This window comes from Sarcophilus harrisii, chromosome 3, assembly GCF_902635505.1.
Source record: "Sarcophilus harrisii chromosome 3, mSarHar1.11, whole genome shotgun sequence".
In the NCBI taxonomy this organism is placed as follows: Eukaryota; Metazoa; Chordata; class Mammalia; order Dasyuromorphia; family Dasyuridae; genus Sarcophilus; species Sarcophilus harrisii.
The window spans coordinates 440,382,538-440,399,738 of NC_045428.1; the positions used below are offsets into that span (position 1 = coordinate 440,382,538).

The 17,201-nt window shown below is 33.7% G+C and overlaps 1 protein-coding gene across 3 annotated transcripts in view; it reads right to left on the reverse strand.

Moving 5' to 3' along the window:
- Window positions 1-17,201, reverse strand: part of NUP58 (nucleoporin 58) — a 60,793-nt gene that overhangs the window by 22,302 nt on the left and 21,290 nt on the right. For all 3 annotated transcript variants that reach the window (XM_031960785.1, XM_012545192.3, XM_003764458.4), the window contains exons 8-12: window positions 16,145-16,210; window positions 15,188-15,362; window positions 6,807-6,886; window positions 3,625-3,743; window positions 2,798-2,880 (exon numbers count right to left, since the gene is read on the reverse strand). In XM_031960785.1, coding sequence (XP_031816645.1) covers window positions 2,798-2,880; window positions 3,625-3,743; window positions 6,807-6,886; window positions 15,188-15,362; window positions 16,145-16,210 — 523 coding nt within the window. The remainder of the gene's footprint in view (window positions 1-2,797; window positions 2,881-3,624; window positions 3,744-6,806; window positions 6,887-15,187; window positions 15,363-16,144; window positions 16,211-17,201) is intronic.

Below are 17,201 nucleotides of genomic sequence, written 5' to 3' on the forward strand. Positions count from 1 at the left end.
CCAATTTCACATGTCCAACTAACATTCTTACCTCTCCTCATTCCCACTTCCCTGATAATGTAATGGGCAACACCATTCTCCCTAATGCCCAGGCTCAACCTAGGGGTCATTCAGAACTCATCACCATCTCTCATCTCTTATATCCAAGTTGTTGCCAAAGCCTATTGGTTTTACCTTTGAAACATCTCAACTATGTCCCAGTTCTCTAATCTAACACAGTCACTATTACAGTCCAGGTACGCATTATCTCATGAACGGATAACTGTCCCTTTGTTTACTTGTGGGTTTGCCTGCCTCGTTCTACATTCAGTCACCAAAACGATTTTCCTAAAATATGAACCATGCCACTTCTCTACTCAATAAATTCCACTGATTCCCTATCATCACTGGAATCATAAACAAATTGCTGTTTGGCAAAGCCCTTTAAATATCTTACTTCTTAAAACATACTCTTCATTCAGTGGTACTGGCTTCCTGGCCATTCCAAGAACAACACATTCTATCTCTCAGCTCCAAGCATTTGCTCTGGCTTCTCCTCATCCCTGACTCCCTGTCCTTCTTTCATTCGAACTTCTGGCCCCTGTGGATTTTTTTTAATGCCCCAACTAAAATTCTTTAACAGGAAACCTTTCCCAATCTCTTATTCTAATGCTTTTTTTTTTTTGTTATTCCCTTTTTTTCCTATCTTGTACATAGCTCGAGGATGGTACCAAGATTGCTAGCATCATCACAGCAACATTTCCTAGGACTACTTACTGCACAAATGTGGGGAAAGATCTTCTGGCTTTGTGTGAATGGTATGTTGACCTAAACAACCACCTGACTGTCACAGGAAGAGGTAGAGTTAAGGTTAAAGAACTAGATTGCCTAAAAAGATGACTTGTGTTATCAATACTCAAGTTCTTTTCAGTTAGTCTAAAGAAGAAATTTCTGATGCTCAGAATATTATCATAACAGCAGCTGATATTTTTAATAACCTCAGATGCTTTATTTAAAAAACATTACGGAATTATTCATACTTTTGAATTACTCATAATTACTTCATAATTTATGTATACAGTCTACTTGTAAGTAGAGTAAAGACTAAACCACACTTGGATATTTGGACATGACATGTGAAGCTTACAATCATTTTTGTTTTTCCCTAAATGACCTACGGAACCTTAGAAATGGCAAAGTGAAGTTTATTGTAGAGTCCATTGAAGCTACTTTTCCTCCAGTTCCTTATTTATGAATATTTAGGGTAGCTGAAATTCTGAAAGACTATTGCTGCATCAACAAGTTAATCTCTCATGTGAACAAGGCATAAAATAACCACCTAAGTCAGTTTATTATTATTCTGTCTAAAAGTGTATTTTCAATAAAATCAAAAGCTCAACAGTTTTTTGTTTCATTAGTTTTTTATAATTAAAAATGGTTAATGTACCTGAATTTTTTAATTTGGCAGAATAGAATAAATGGAAAAGGAGGTACAAAAGCTCATTGAAGAAATTCCAAGCTCTCTACTCTTAATGTGGCATCTTGGGTAATTCTGATGATGGTTCTGCAAACTGAATTTTCTTTCTGGCTATTTACAGTATTTTCTCCTTGAGTTCTGGGAGTTCTGGAATTTGACTAAAAATTTTTTATTTTGGGGTCTCTTTCAGGAAGTGATTGGTGCCTTCTTTCACTTAAAAACTGGAATTGGAAACCAAAGATTCCATGAATTATCAAGAAGTAAAACAAAACTCAAAAAATGAAAATATAGAAGAAAATGTTTAATATTGCATCAGAAAAATGTATTTGGAAAACAAACAAAAAAAAGACAATTTAAGAATAGTTGGACTACCTAAAAGCCATTAAAAAAAGAAAGAAAGAAAGAAAGAGCCTAGACATCATATTTCAAGACATTATAAACTTTGGCTCAGCAATACTGCTACAATTAGATCTGTATCTCAAAGAAATCAAAAAAAAAAAAAAAAAGGAAAACATACATGCAAAAATATTTATAGCAGCTTTTTTTTTGTGGTGGCAAAGAATTGAACAAGAGGAATATCCATCAACTGGGAAATGGCTGATCAAGTTATGGCATATGATTGTGATAGAGTAATACTGTGTATAAAAAATGACGAGGGGAATTCTTTCAGGAACACCTATAGGAACTGATATAAAATAAAGTGAGCAGAATGAGATCACTGTATACTGCAAAAGCAATATTTTAAAGATGATAACTGAAAAAGACTTAGCTATTCTGATCAATACAATGATCCAAGACAATTCCAAAGGATTCATGAGCTGTTCTGATCAATACAATGATCCAAGACAATTCCAAAGGATTCATGATGAAAAAATGTTATCTACCTCCAGAGAGAACTGATGTACTCTGAGTGCAAAGTGAAGTATAATTTTCTCTTTTTATTTTTTTCTTGTGATATGGCTAATGTAAAAATATATTTTGGCATTATTTCACATGTATAACAGATATATTGCTTCCCTTTTTATGGGTAGAGTGAGGGGCAGGACAAAGAGATAGATTTGGGAACTCAAAATTTGTTAAACAATATAAAAAATACTAAAAGTTAAAAATGTGGAAAATACTTTTTAAAAGTACTTGATAATTTTTCTTCATTTAATGAAATCTGTCTTATCTTGAAAATTGGTCATCAAAATAGCCATTCTTTTTAACTAAACAAAAACGAGAAAGTACTATGTGACAAACTAGTCTGAAAAAGTCAAACAGTTCTTAATATTACACATATGGCTATTAAACTTGAGGTATATATAGCATCTCACATTTATTAAATATATACATACATACCTTTACATTTTCATGGATAGATTGAAGTTGTGCAGCTAAAGCTACAAATGTCTGATAAATTTTCTGCATAGCCATTGACAAATCTATAAGATAAAATTTAAATTATTAAAAAAAATTTACTAATTGTAAAAACATGAGAAGAAATAAGATCAATTTACTTCTATTGTTCAAAACAAAATACATGGTAAAGAGAAAATCACACTAACATTTTTATAAACAAATAGAGAGGATATCATACAGAAATATGGACAAAGAAATGCCTGAAAAGGCTAAATTTGTAAAATTAGTAGAACAAAACATTTGTCATTGAGCTTCCTTTTATTATTACCAAATTCTCCAATCCATTGTATTTTGTATTTAACAAAGAAAAATGTCACCAAATCAAACAAAAACCTCAAAAGCAAATTTCTAAATAGCATTTCCAAAATACCAATTTTAGCATCTAATGTTTTATTTATATAGTATAGTTCAACTTCCAATCTTGAAAAAGTGCTGCAGTGAAAAATGATTACAGAGAGCATATTACCTTGTTTTTTTTTTTTTGGTTTTTTTTTTTTATTTAATAGCCTTATATTTACAGGATATATACATGGGTAACTTTACAGCATTAACAATTGCCAAACCTCTTGTTCCAATTTTTCACCTCTTACCCCCCCCACCCCCTCCCCTAGATGGCAGGATGACCAGTAGATGTTAAATATATTAAAATATAAATTAGATACACAATAAGTATACCTGACCAAAATGTTATTTTGCTGTAGAAAAAGAATCAGACTCTGAAATATTGTACAATTAGCTTGTGAAGGAAATCAAAAAGAGCATATTACCTTGTGGAGTGATATGTGAATTATTTGCTTGAGTGGCAAGGTGATTTTCCAATTCTTCAATCTGCTGTCTGTACTGTTGTAGCTGTACCTCAAACTGTCCAACCAAGATTCTGAAGTAGCTATATGAATGCATTTAAATATTATCAGATCACTGAGATTATGTTGGGGAGTGGGCAAGAGAAAAGGAGACATTTTATATATGTTAATAGAAAACATATAATCATAATAATATGGCTTCATGGAGTAATGGAAAGAGAACCAGCTAGAGAAAGATGTGAATTCAAGTCTCAACTCTGATGTTCTATAGCCCAAGCTGCTCTTTTAAGACTAAGTTGCAAAAGGTTGTCAATCTGCATTAGTAGAGGGAGTTTGCTTTTTTCAATGAAGATTCACACAAAAACGCTACCTTAAGTAATGAAGCACAATAAACAAAAGTGAAAAACTTAATGGTGCAGCAAAGAAAGCACTAACCTCAGTTAGATGTAGGATTTAAGTTCTAGTTCTGCCAATACACACTTGTATAACTTGAGCAAGTCACTAAACTTTTTGACTTTCACTTTTCTCAACTTTAAAATGAAGGGACTGAGGGATAGCTAGGTGGGGCAATGGATACAGCACCAGCCCCGAAATCAGGAGGACCCGAGTTCAAATCTGATCTTAGACATTAACATTTCCTAGCTGTGTGAGCCTGGGCAAGTTACTTAACCCCAACTGTCTCAGCAAAATAAATAAATAAACAAATGGACATATAAAAATAAAATAAAATAAAAGGACTGTATTACATGATTTCTAAGGTGTTTTTCAAAAACAAAGACATTAGCATGAAATATAAGAAGTCTTATCCCATTATCCAAGTGCTGGATTTTTTTTTTTTATTTACTTATTTATTTTTTGTGTGAGATGACTAGGCTTAAATGATTTGCCCAGTGTCACAAAGTTGTAATTGTTAAGTGTCTGAAATTGAATATGAACTCCAGTACTCCCAATTCCAGGGCTGATGCTTTATCCATGGTGCCATCTAGCTGCCCCATACTGGTTTATTTTAAAAACAATAATCCAATATATTAAACATCAAATAGAAGTCCTGTATTCTTACATTCAGAAGGTAGCACCAGCAAATAGTTAATTAGTATTGGAGTCAAAAAGACTTGTCCTACCTTATACACATACTATTTGTGTGACTAATAATAATAACAGTAATTCATTATGCTAGCTTTTTTTATATGGCTTTTTTCCCCTTTCCCAAATTTCATTTGATCTTCACAACAGTATTGGAAAATAATAATATTATTGTCCACATTTTACATGAGAAAACAGACTGAGAAGTTTCATAACTTGCTCAGGCCACAGAGCTAGTGTCTATGACACAACTTCAAATCTAGAACTCTTATACTCTATGCCACCTCACTGTCAAATGATTCAACACCTCAGTAGCTCACACAACTCTCTAAGAGTTTAAGTTATAGATGTGCTGATCTACATTAGTGGAGGGAATTGTCCTGTTAATAGTGCCCACTCCAATTAAGTCATTCATCTATTATTTCTCCCACCTTATTCTTATAGTTATAAAACTCTAAAAATTAGAAATTGAAACATTTGACAAACTTATTGAACTTGAGTTAAAGTCTTTGCCCCTATCATTCTCTCTAATCTTGAAACTTTCCCTATTCCTCCAAACTATCAGCTCACATCTACTTCATTTCTTTCCCTATTGAGCCTATATCCTATGACTGGCTATACATTTCATTGACCGTCTTCCCACATCTTTCTAATCAGTTTTGTCACTCTTGTTTCTAGGATGTCAAGTGTCACCTTGGTCATAAAACCTGATCAATTGATTCCACTAGCAATTTTAATTATCTGGTCTACATCCCGCTTTATAGATTTTTTTTTCAATTCATCTTTAACAGACACTCTTTTTCATGTTCAAATGACTATTAACCCTCTTTCCCCACTATTACAATGGAAGACATTATCCTTCACCTTTCTAAGACTAACTACTCCATTTATGCTCTTTGTGTTACCCTAAAACCACTAGAATTAAAACAAACAAACAAAAAAAAAACTTTTCTATTTGACACTTCATAAACTGGTTGCAGCTTAACTTTGCTAACTTGTTGCACTGGATTTACATAAACACCCACAGACCAACACAAATTGCTTTCTTGCTATTCCTTACATTTATCCTGCAATGTTTCATCTTTGTCTTTGTACAAGTTACCTCTCCTAATTATAAAGTGCTCTTAAGCTTTGTCATATTAGTTCTAGTTTTTGTCAAAGGTTGAACTCAAGTGCCACCTCCCACAAAAAGCTCATATAGTTGTTAATGTCCTGCTGTAAAACACAAAGACCAAGCCATCTGAGATGGCAGAATGGATAAAGGCCTGCTCTATCTTTTCCCATTAAGGTGGAATAGAAAAGAAGAAAGATGTGAGATGCTGCTGAAGAATTAAAAAAAATTGGCAATTGAGTCCTATTTTAAATGCATGAAGAAAACTGGTACTTAGATGGTTACTTAACAAAGCAAATTCTAAGTCTCAGCATCCTAAATATCTCAATCCTCTAAAAACAGAGAAGCAAAAACAATTTTTTGAGTGACCAGTTACTAGTCTGCAGCCAGTTACTGAACACAAAGTTATGTATAGCTTTGGTCATAGGACTTCAGAGTCACAGCAAATAAGAGACGATAAATTTAAAGGTTGAAGGTGAATGGCTGCTAATGGTGAAAGTGCACTCTACAAGGCTCCAGAGGTTAATTAGTGATAGTGATGAGAATATCAAAACCAACCAAAAGCAGGTTTATCCATTTACTCAAAGGTGAGAAGTCTCAGCCTCATATAACTATCTGGAAAATACACCAGAATATGACTGATTCATAGTTATGAATCCCAGTCAACAAAAAAGAGGAAAATTATTTTTCCTATTCTGGCTAATGAGTATATGAAGTATAACAACAGAGGAAAATTTTCAACGAACATGGTATAAATAAGTAATACTGGAAAACTTGCACCTGAAGGAAGAGGCTTCAATGATTTGGAAAATACATTTTGGTGAAAAAACTGTTATGTTACATAATATAAAAGCAAACGAACATAAGTAACCAAAAATGTCTGCTGAAGTAATAAGCAAATAACACTATCTTAGAGTGAGCTGCTAATTTGGTATCAAATGCATTCACTTACTCTGCAGGTGCTGTATTTTCATGTTGAAGTCCAGGTGGGGTCTTCTGTGTTCTTAAGGCAATTTCTGCATTCTTTAACTCCTAAAGATGCAGGGAAAGAGGGGAAAATATACATCAGTTATTTGTTGTTGTAGAAAATGCAGATGACCTTCAATTATTCCATAGAATCTCACAGCTGGAAGGAACCTTAAATAGTCCAAGATATGTGAATGAGAATCCTCTCTAAATTACGCCATAAAGGTGACATCTATTGTTTGCTTGAAGGTCTTCCAAAGCATCACACAATTTTAGATAAGTGCAAGTCTTCAAGTCTTCGAAAATACTTTGTCAAATATACATTGCCTTTTTTGCAGTTTCTACTCCCTTTTTCTAATTATTGTCCTCTTTATAGCTCCCAATTTTTATTTCTAGTTGTGCTCTTTATGGTTTAAAAAAAAAATCTCAACTTTTTTCAATGTGACATTTCTTCAAATCCTTGAAAAACCTATCAAGTTTTCTCTTCCTTAGGGTAATCCTCAGTTCCTAAAATATGAGCCTAAGGCCTTTAAGCAACCTCGGTCATACTACCTTACGCAATTTTCCAACCTATTAATAATCTTCAGAAAACACAAAGGTCAGAATAGATCACAACACTAACAACATGGTATAACCCTAGCAAAGTTTTGTCATTTTCACTGTCCTGAACACCTTAGTTTTCTATATGCTTCCTAAAATACTAGCTTTCTTCTTCTAGTGTTTGATATAAAGTGAAGAAAGCAGAGTCAAGAAAACAAGTTATACAAGGATTATCCATAATGTAACTGGAAAGAATCATCACAAAAACAAGTGAAAATGGGTGCTGCAAAATTATAAGTATGGTGCCAGACAAGAAAAAGGAGAAGATACCCTCTCTTCTTCCTTTGCAGAGGTGGAAGGTCCAAAGGTGTGAATCTTGTCATGCAATGTAATAGCTATTGTGTCAGGATTAAAAAGCACTTTTGTTTCTATAGAAATGGCAATATAAAAACAAAATGTATCAATAACTTATCTTTTATTAAAAAAAAAAGCCATAAGCATTTTCATATCTACCCAAGCCTTCCCCATATTATATTTGTGAAATCTGAATCTACTTGTAAAGCTTTATACTTAATCTCTATTCACTTTCATTTTACTTAACTGAACCCAAGGTTCTATCAATCAACAAGCCATTTATTAAGCTCCTGCCCCTGACCAATTACTGAAGATCTAATGACAAAAAATGAAAGTCTATCTACCCTTAAATGCTCTACACACTACAAGGGAAGTCAAACATACAGATACATGCAAAACAAATAAACACCTATTTGGATGGAGAAAGAGATACTAGGAACAGGGATGATCAGTAAGAGTTTTATTTAAAAGGCAGCTGAATCTTTATAAACTTTTTTTTATTCTGAACTTAACAGACAATAAGAAACAATGATTTATTTCTACAAAGAATTAAGAGAATTTTATATGAAACCATAAATCATTATTATGAGTATAAAATAAATTTAATATAGTAATTCCAATTAAGTCTTGGTTCTTTCGTTTTCTACACTTACTTCTACTGAAATGAGTCTTGAAGGAAATAAGGCATTTTTGGAGGGGGATATGAAGAGAATGAGCACTCCAGATACAAAAGAGCCATGCAAAGACACAGAGAGAGGAGATGGAGCATCATTTATAAGGAATGTAAAGAAGGCCAGTTTGGCTAGACTGTGGAGCATGTAAAGGGGAGCAATGTAATTAAGGTAGGAAAGATTCAGTTGAGTTAGAGTGAAGGTTTAAATAGCTTTCAATGTCAATCAGAAGAATACATATTTGAGCTTAAAGGTGATAGCCACTGACATTTACTGAATAGAAGGCTAATATTCAGACCCGCACTTGACTAAAGCTATTTCGTCAGCTGTGAAGACAATGAAATAGAAAGGGGCAAAATTGTATTTACATAGTATTTTAAGGTTTGCAAAGCACTTTGCAACATATCTTATTTATCTTTTCAACAGTCCTCTGAAACAAATGAGGAAACCAAGACAGAGAGATTAAGGGAATTGTCCAGGATGACACAGTAAGTGTCTGAGGCAAAATTCAAAGTTTTCCTCACTCCCAGGGCAAAACTCTCCAGTGAACCAGCTGCTGCAATTAGGATGGACCAGATAAGAAATGATGAAATACTTGACTGAGGGGAACAGTCACAAGAATAAAGTGAAAAGGGATTAATGAAAGACAGATTGTGGAGAATTAATGACTGGCAATTGACTAGATACAAGGGACGTGAACATTCAGGAAAAACAACTGAAAAAATGGGTGACTTGAAGCATAATGGTAGTGCCTTTGATAGAAATAAGTTCAGAAGAGAAATGGAAAGATTCTGTTTTGGACATTTTTGTTGTGTACTGCTTTCTAAAGCCCCCAAGTTGGGATGACAGAATGTATTGTTGTTTTCTAGAGCCCCCATATGGGGTGATTAAAATATACCATCTTAATGAAGAAATGATGAAGTGGGACTCCTGAGGATGATGGAAAAATGTAGTCTGTTTATTTCAAGGACTTTCTCCCTTTACATACTCTAATATTCTTATGTAGTAAAAACAACACTGGGCATATGCTAAGTATATACTGTACATGGGACCACATAAGCAACTTGCTATTATATATAGTTTGCTACCTGGTATCACTCTGCTTCAATCACAACACAGGTTGTCACCGCCCCCTGACGTCTCAGGAAGGCAAAGAGCCCTTAGAGGACATGGGGAACTGAATCAGACATTGTTAACAGGTTCCCTCTGGGCTGAAGGATCTTATACCTCACCCAGAGTTTCCTCACTATATGTGGCCCTCTACACATTTGGAGTTTTAGATGTCTCTGGGACATATTATTAGACATCCTGAAATCTCTAATAAAAAGTTAATGATAAAGTACTGCAACTGTGGAAAGAGACTAGCTTGTCAAGATGTTTATGAATCTTGTCATGCAATGTGATAGCTATTATGTCAGCATTAAAAAGCACTTTTGTTTCTGGAGAAAGTTTGGGGTCATTAAAGTTCCTTGCAATTTCCTCAAGACAATGCAAACCATTTTTCTCTTCTTATTTGGACCCAATTCTATGTCCATTTGTACTTATCTCAGCTATACACAGTGATGGACAATCTTTAATGGTTGTTTATTCAACAGTATGTCATAATCTAGGCAAGATAATATTCAATCACTTGTTTTTCCTGTGTGACTGAGTAGGCCAAACTCTTTTCAATTGTTAAGGATCTTATCCAGGAGACTGCATCTCTGGGACTTAATGCAACCATAACAGTTATCCACAAATCAGAGCAGTCACAAAGTACAAAACCACCCATAGAGAATCCCTCTTCTGCTTAAGCTCTGTGAAGGATTTCTCCTTTACAGTGGAGAATCCATCTTCCTATTTTATATCTCATCATATATAGGATCAAGAGATCACTGTACAATACTGTACAACCTTTGATTGACATCTTACATAGCTGTGATGTACAAAAGAATAACAGAAAAATTAAGGGATGCAACATACAATTAAGCATCTGGAGCAAGTTTTAAACTCAGATGATGATGAAATCACATGAATTTCTTAAGGAAAAGAACCCATTTAAATTTTGGATAAGATTTACAATTTGCTACAAATGAATTACAACATGAAACTTCCAACCCCTTATCAGAACAGTCACGAAGGTAATGTCTTTTTTATAATGAATAAATACTGAACACCATAAGATCATGTATTCAATGCATCTTTCAGTCAATTATGTGATGGTAAAGATGTGGTTCATTTGTGAACACCTAACTATTCCCTTCTAATAATTTTATCAATGACGCCCTATAATGTCTGGGTTAGCTCTCTGGAGAGTCTCAGGATCAGTCAGAGTCGGTCTTTAGAAGTGAAGGAGACAGACAAGCTGCCATGTGTCTTGTCAAAGATGGATGCTGGATGCTGGAGCCTGGAGCCTGAAGTCTTCCCTCATGAGCACGCTATGGCAGAGAGATTCTGACTCTCTCCCTCAGCCCTCCAATCGTTCCCTACGATTACCTCACCATAACACATTCATCAGGCACCAACTGTGAGGAGAGCCATCACATCACCTTATCATCTAAGTATATGCTTATAGAACATTACCTCATATTGAGTAGGTACTTAGCCTTAAGTACTCTGCTGTCTTAGATTCAAGTACACCTTTTCAGAGTTCCAGCCCTCTACAAATGCCCTCCATTTTGCAAAGAGATAGTTCTCCCAAGAATCTTACCTAGCTAGCAAAAAAGACATACAGGCTGGTGATTGTCAACATTATCTGTTGCCTTATGTCAGTATTAGTAAAATTTGATTCTCTGTTACATCTTTGGTATCTTCTCTTCTCTCTACTATCCTCAATACTCTCACAAGCATGTAATTTGCAGCAGGGAAGTCCTTGAGATATACCTGGTTTAAATCTAGTCCCATCTCAGTTCTGTCTAGTAGAATTTTTACCTCCTCTATAATAAGCACAGGTGGAAATGAGATATGTTAGATGTCAAGTGCAATCAATCTATTTTCTGTAAAACTGGAAATAGTTCACTATTAATATTTATAGATCTCTCCCACTTTTTCTTTTGTTTACTGCTGTTATTCAATACTCTCAAAATTGTTTTGCTTATCTGGATATCACTCCAATTTTTTCTAATTGGTTTTACTTTCTAATGCTTCTGTTTTATGACATGATGCTGCTCATAAGTTTCTTTTAACCTTATTTTTGTAAAATTTCACATAATTTATATTCTAAATTGATTTTTTTAATTTCACCTGGCTGTCCCAATGTATATTTAGTTTAATAACCTTATCAAAAAAAGTAAATCGGTCAAGTAGGAACTACTTTTGATGAAGCTCTGCTAGTAACTCTTTCTAAATATCCTATAACACCCACAGTAAGTACTTTGAGAGACTATTACTTTTGCATGCATGTGTCAAGCATGCTCTTCACACAGAACATGCACTTTATAAATGCTTACTGTGAACGATCATTTGTTTATTAGATGTTCATTAGAAAAGTCTTTAATAATATACACTGGAATTTAGCCGTGAGTTCAAGTCATGTTAATTTGCTTATAATTTGCAGTCTTTCCTTTCTATTTTTGAAACTAGCAAAATATAATCCATTCTCCAATTCCCTCTCAGTGACTCGTGAACAAGAACTCAGTCAAACCTTCTGCCAGTTCTTCAGACAACCCAGAATGTGCTTAAGCTGCTCCAAATGACAAATGTATAAAAGTAAGTCATTTCTTACTAACTCCTTATTTATTTTAGGTATCAACTCTCTCTTAGGCATTTTTATTGTGTCCTTTCCAGCAAACTATCATTTTACATGGCAAAAAACGAACACAGGGAATAAGATTGGACCTATGATTTCACTGATATAGAAAATTCCCAGATAAAGTAAACTCTCTATAATGTAGGTAAGCAACTATTCTGCAAGTTATACTCTTCAAAGAGTTGCCTAAAACACTGGGAGACCATATAACTTGCCTGGGGTAGCAGACCAAGTATGTGTAGGAGGCAGGACTTGAACTCAGGTCTTTCTGGCATTCAAATAAACACTATGCCCACGACACCACAATAACTCTAGCAGGTAAAAGAGAAGCAAAGTAACATCTGACCTCAAATAATATCTACTTCACTTTGTTATTATTTACTGTACTCTTAAAGCTATTATGCCACCAAGTCTTGTTATCTGCCCCAAAAACGCATCTTCCTGTATATAGTGTCTCTTCCAATTAGAATATAAGCTCCTTGAAGGCAGGGTATACAAATTAACAATTTTCTTTGCATGTGTATTAGTGTCTTTTAGGAAATTAATTTTTTTTTTGTTATCAAAATTGTTTCTTCATAACTTAATTCTTGAGAAATTCCCTTTTTTCTAGGGTGATTTCCCCAATAAATTTTTAGTCCACAGGATATTACCTTGTCTTTAGAACCTTTGAAATATGTTCTTTTCAAATCTATAAAGTATGTAAGACTATTATCAGCTTTTCTCTCCTCCAAAAATTCTAAGACGATGTGGTCATTTCTTCCAAAGTTTCCTAACATTTCCACTCTAGCAACTAGTTTTTCCTTGGTTAAGAATTTAATCCAGAATAAAATTTCCTATTCTTGTTCAATCTTTTGAAGGATGAAATTATCATGAATTCAAGTCAAGAAATAATTAGTCCCACTAGTTTTGGCATAGAAAGTTAGCTATGGATGTTCAGATAACTGAAGTCTTCTATCACTACAACAAAATGACTTGTGCTAAGCCTGTGATTCTCTTTTCCAAACTCCTTCTGCATTTTCTCTGCCTAGGTGATATAAATACTCCAATGGCAATCACCCATGTCTCTGGCTTCATTGATCTTTATCCTAAAGCTTGTCACCACTATGCTTTCCCATCTAGTTTCTAGTTTTCTGCATAAGATACAATCCTAGTTGCATCCTCTTCCTGCACCCACACACATTTATTGTTTCATGATACAATACTAGCCTCAGCAGTTTGTACTATATGAATGCATTAGGGGAAAAACCTAAAACTATTTAATAAGGCCTCTTTAGTACCCAGAATTCCTTACAATAGGTCCAATATGGATCAGTTTTATAATAAATCTTATCCTTCCTAGGTCACTTAAAGGGAAAGGCTATAAAATTTTGTTGAAATTATTTTAGACTGCCATAATAATTCTGACATATGCTCAATTTTCTCAGATCCCAACACCCCCCAAAATTATGGCTATTCCATGGACTTGAAGAATTATTAAGAGGATTTAAAGTGTATTAGAAGCCTGACTCCACGACTGATAAATTACTTACCTCTAACTTTACAGTTTGTTTTTTAAGATTTCTCTTCCTTATAACTATTCTCACCCCCTACCCACCAAGTCCTTTTCCTAGTGACATCATATAATTTTTGTCAAATACAAAGGCTTCTTAGTTTCATAAATAGCATTTGGTGTAAATTAAGGTAGTCAATATCTAGTGGCAGACAAGAGAAGGTATGCCTGAGAGAAGAACAACAGAAGGAAGGCAAAGATGATGTTTTTGTAGTACTAAGTGGCTTACTAGCAAGCTGTCATAGAAGCTGAAGTGGGAAGTAAAACCTAGAAGTGGCCATTATATCCCCTAAAAGCACATTAAGACTTCAGAAGTCAAATGTTATGTTTCTAATATAGGATTTTATTTTTTTTTTAGTATATTCATCACTAACAGTACTTAATAATTATCTGGTTTAAAGACATACATGGAACAGAACATTTAAAGGTAGAGATCAAATATCATTTATATGATGTAATTATTTTATAGAGCTGGAAGGAACTTTAATAAATTATCAAATCTAGCTTCCTCATTTGTTAGAGGAAATAGCCCAAAGAGTGCAGCAATTTGCTCAGAATCCAAGGTAAGACTTGAACCAAAGTCTTAATGTCTTCAATTCCAGCATTCTATTTACTATATAGCTTCCTTATGAAACTGAACACATTTTTTAAACAAAAGAAGATTTTGGGAAAGATTTATAAATTGTCACTAATAAATAAACCTACCCAAATACACTTTATAATACTGTGATATAACTCTCTCTCTCTCTATCTCAATAACTAAGGCTAATTACCTACTGCCAAGAGGCAGCTAAGTAGCTCAGTGGATAGAGTACTGGGTCTAGAGTCATCTGGCCTTAGATGCTTGCTAACTATATAACCTTGGAAAAATCTCTTAACCCCATTTGCCTGAATTCACTAGAGAAAGAGATGGCAGATTTTTCCAGTACCTTTGCCAAGAAAACTCCATGGATGAAGTGGTCCATGGAATTAGTGAGAAGTCAAACATTACTAAAGGACTCTATAACAATCACCTATCATTTCTCTCCAACTTGTGTGGAATCTGCCAACATAAAAAAGGGACCAGGTAGGTATTATTTTTGAGTATTTAAACAAATCCTATCTCTATTTTGTAACATGTAAAGTGAGGGAACGTGGCATAGTTTTAAAAAGAATCATACTAGTTTTGGAGCAGACAACTTACTTCCAACTGCCAAATCTGCCTCTTTTTTGTTGATGTGATTTTTGAATAAATTATTTTACCTCTCTGGGCCTCAGTTTCCTTATCTGTAAAATGAAGGTGTTGGATAAGATGACCTCTAAGGTCTTATCCAATTCTAAATATAGAAAATACATGAGTTAAAATGTATCTCCTGTTGACTATGAATTAAATGATTCTGGAAGATGTAGGCTACTAAGAGACTATGGCCATCATGCATCATTATTAGAATTCACTATTATATGTAGTTCTTATTCTGATCAATGGAGACAGATGTCTTCATAATGTTTCAATTAGGTTGTATTATTTTAAAATGACTATACAATACCTGAGCAGTTTCTATTTTCAACTTGTCAATATTGAGAGTATTTCTCTGTAATCCACTGGCAGCCAATGAGAGAAGCTGTTTAAGGGCTTTAATATCCTCTTGGACTTTAAGCATTGCTTTAGAAGACATTCGACTAATTTCTTCTTGAACCTGTTTTTGTTCTTTCACAAATTTCCTGCAAAAGTTTCAAGAAAATATAATTTCAAAAAATCTATTTTCTAAACCAACTACAATTAATGATAAGCTGGCCAACGTATCAAAATCTCAGTGTCAGAAATACATTTAAAAGGTCTACCTACATTATCCTACTGCAGAAATACAATCTAGGCCCATTCCCCTCGGAAGTCAAGGGAAAGAGACAACTATATAGGATAACTAGTTAAATATAGCCCCTGGCACCAGAATTTTATTTTTTTAAACTAACTCTTACATCTAACTTAATCTGATTTACTTATTACTAGTGTATCCCAAGGTTACTGGAATTTACTTGCTCAAAACTGGAGCATTTGTAAAAGTTTGACATTGCTCTTTTGTGTCCTAGAGTAGAGAATACAGACTTTCACCAACCCAGGCCATTAAATGGTTAGCAAAGTTTGGGGTAAAGGTAGTGGCTTAGGAACAATGTTTATGCTATTTCATTTCTCAAATCAGGAGCCAATATGGAGGCTCAGATAACAGTGAGGCAATCAGTCAGCTTGAATTCTCAATATTTTTTTTCTATTAGGTTGGTTTGTATATTATCAATAAACCCTATATTTAGAACAACTGAATATAAAACTATCTATGATATAAAATGCCAAGGAGAACAGTCATATTTTGCTTCCTGTCCTCTAATGCTTAAATTTCTTTTATACATACTTAAGTTTTTATTCAAACTCCAAGTTTTCAAGAAAAACAGATATTCAACTTGAATGCTTATCTTTGAAGTTCAACATTTCTAATCTTATTACAACTTACTGAAGATTTTCAACATCTTGGCAAATTACAGGAGGTAGATTTTCATCCTTCAGTGCTTTACTATCCCTAAGAAAAACATCATACATTTATTTTAATTAAAAAAAAAAAAAAAAGGAAAGTTGAAACTGCTTCAAAAACAGGTAAAACAATGGCAAAAATCATACATGACAACAATTTATTCATTGTTCATGATCACAATACTTTCCATTTATATAGATCCTTTCTTGGAAGAATTTTAATTAACTTTACAGTTATTAAGTCATCCATATAGTTTATTATCTTATAATTATAAGACGCCCATAAAATCAGCAATTCATTAATAAATTCCTTCTTGTTGGCATGCACATAAAATACTAATAGTTAGTCCGACCTTATTTAGCAAAAAAATCATGAAAATGGTTATGAGAAACACTTTTTAAAGCTTCAGAATAAAAACATGAGCTACTGTTATATGAACTAGGTAAGCAGAGGGATACTAAAAGTTTATGAGTAAAAACATAAACGTGATATGAACATCAGAGGTGGGTTTGGGGTCAGTAGAAGAAGAAATGAGGGGAACTACTAAAAATGCCATCAAGACTTGAGTAAAAGATCTATTAAGAATACTAAAGGAGATAAAACTGAATAAATGAGGCAGAGCCAGGTTTAGAGAGCTATTTGAATGTCAGAATGAAGAATTCTGACTTAATCCAACATGACAATTCCTCAATCTAATTTGGGCAACAAATATGTATTAATTTTTCGTAACACAAGGTTTGAATCCAAACCTATTTTACAACATCCTGATTTTTTTTTCCAACAATTTTTATTCTTCTCCCCAATGTTTCAATTTCCTCAGTTCTAAAATTATCAAACTCCAAACATTTTTGTAGTATGGTACTGTATCTAGATTACTTAAGAGTTCTACTTTCCTGCTTTTATCCGGTACTATATAATATCTGTTAATACTACTCAAAACAAATTTGAAATTTAGCAAGGTATCAATCGATTTTTTTCCCTTCATAATTTCTCTGGATATACCTGTCCATTTAAGTTTCTATATAAATTTTGTTTTCTT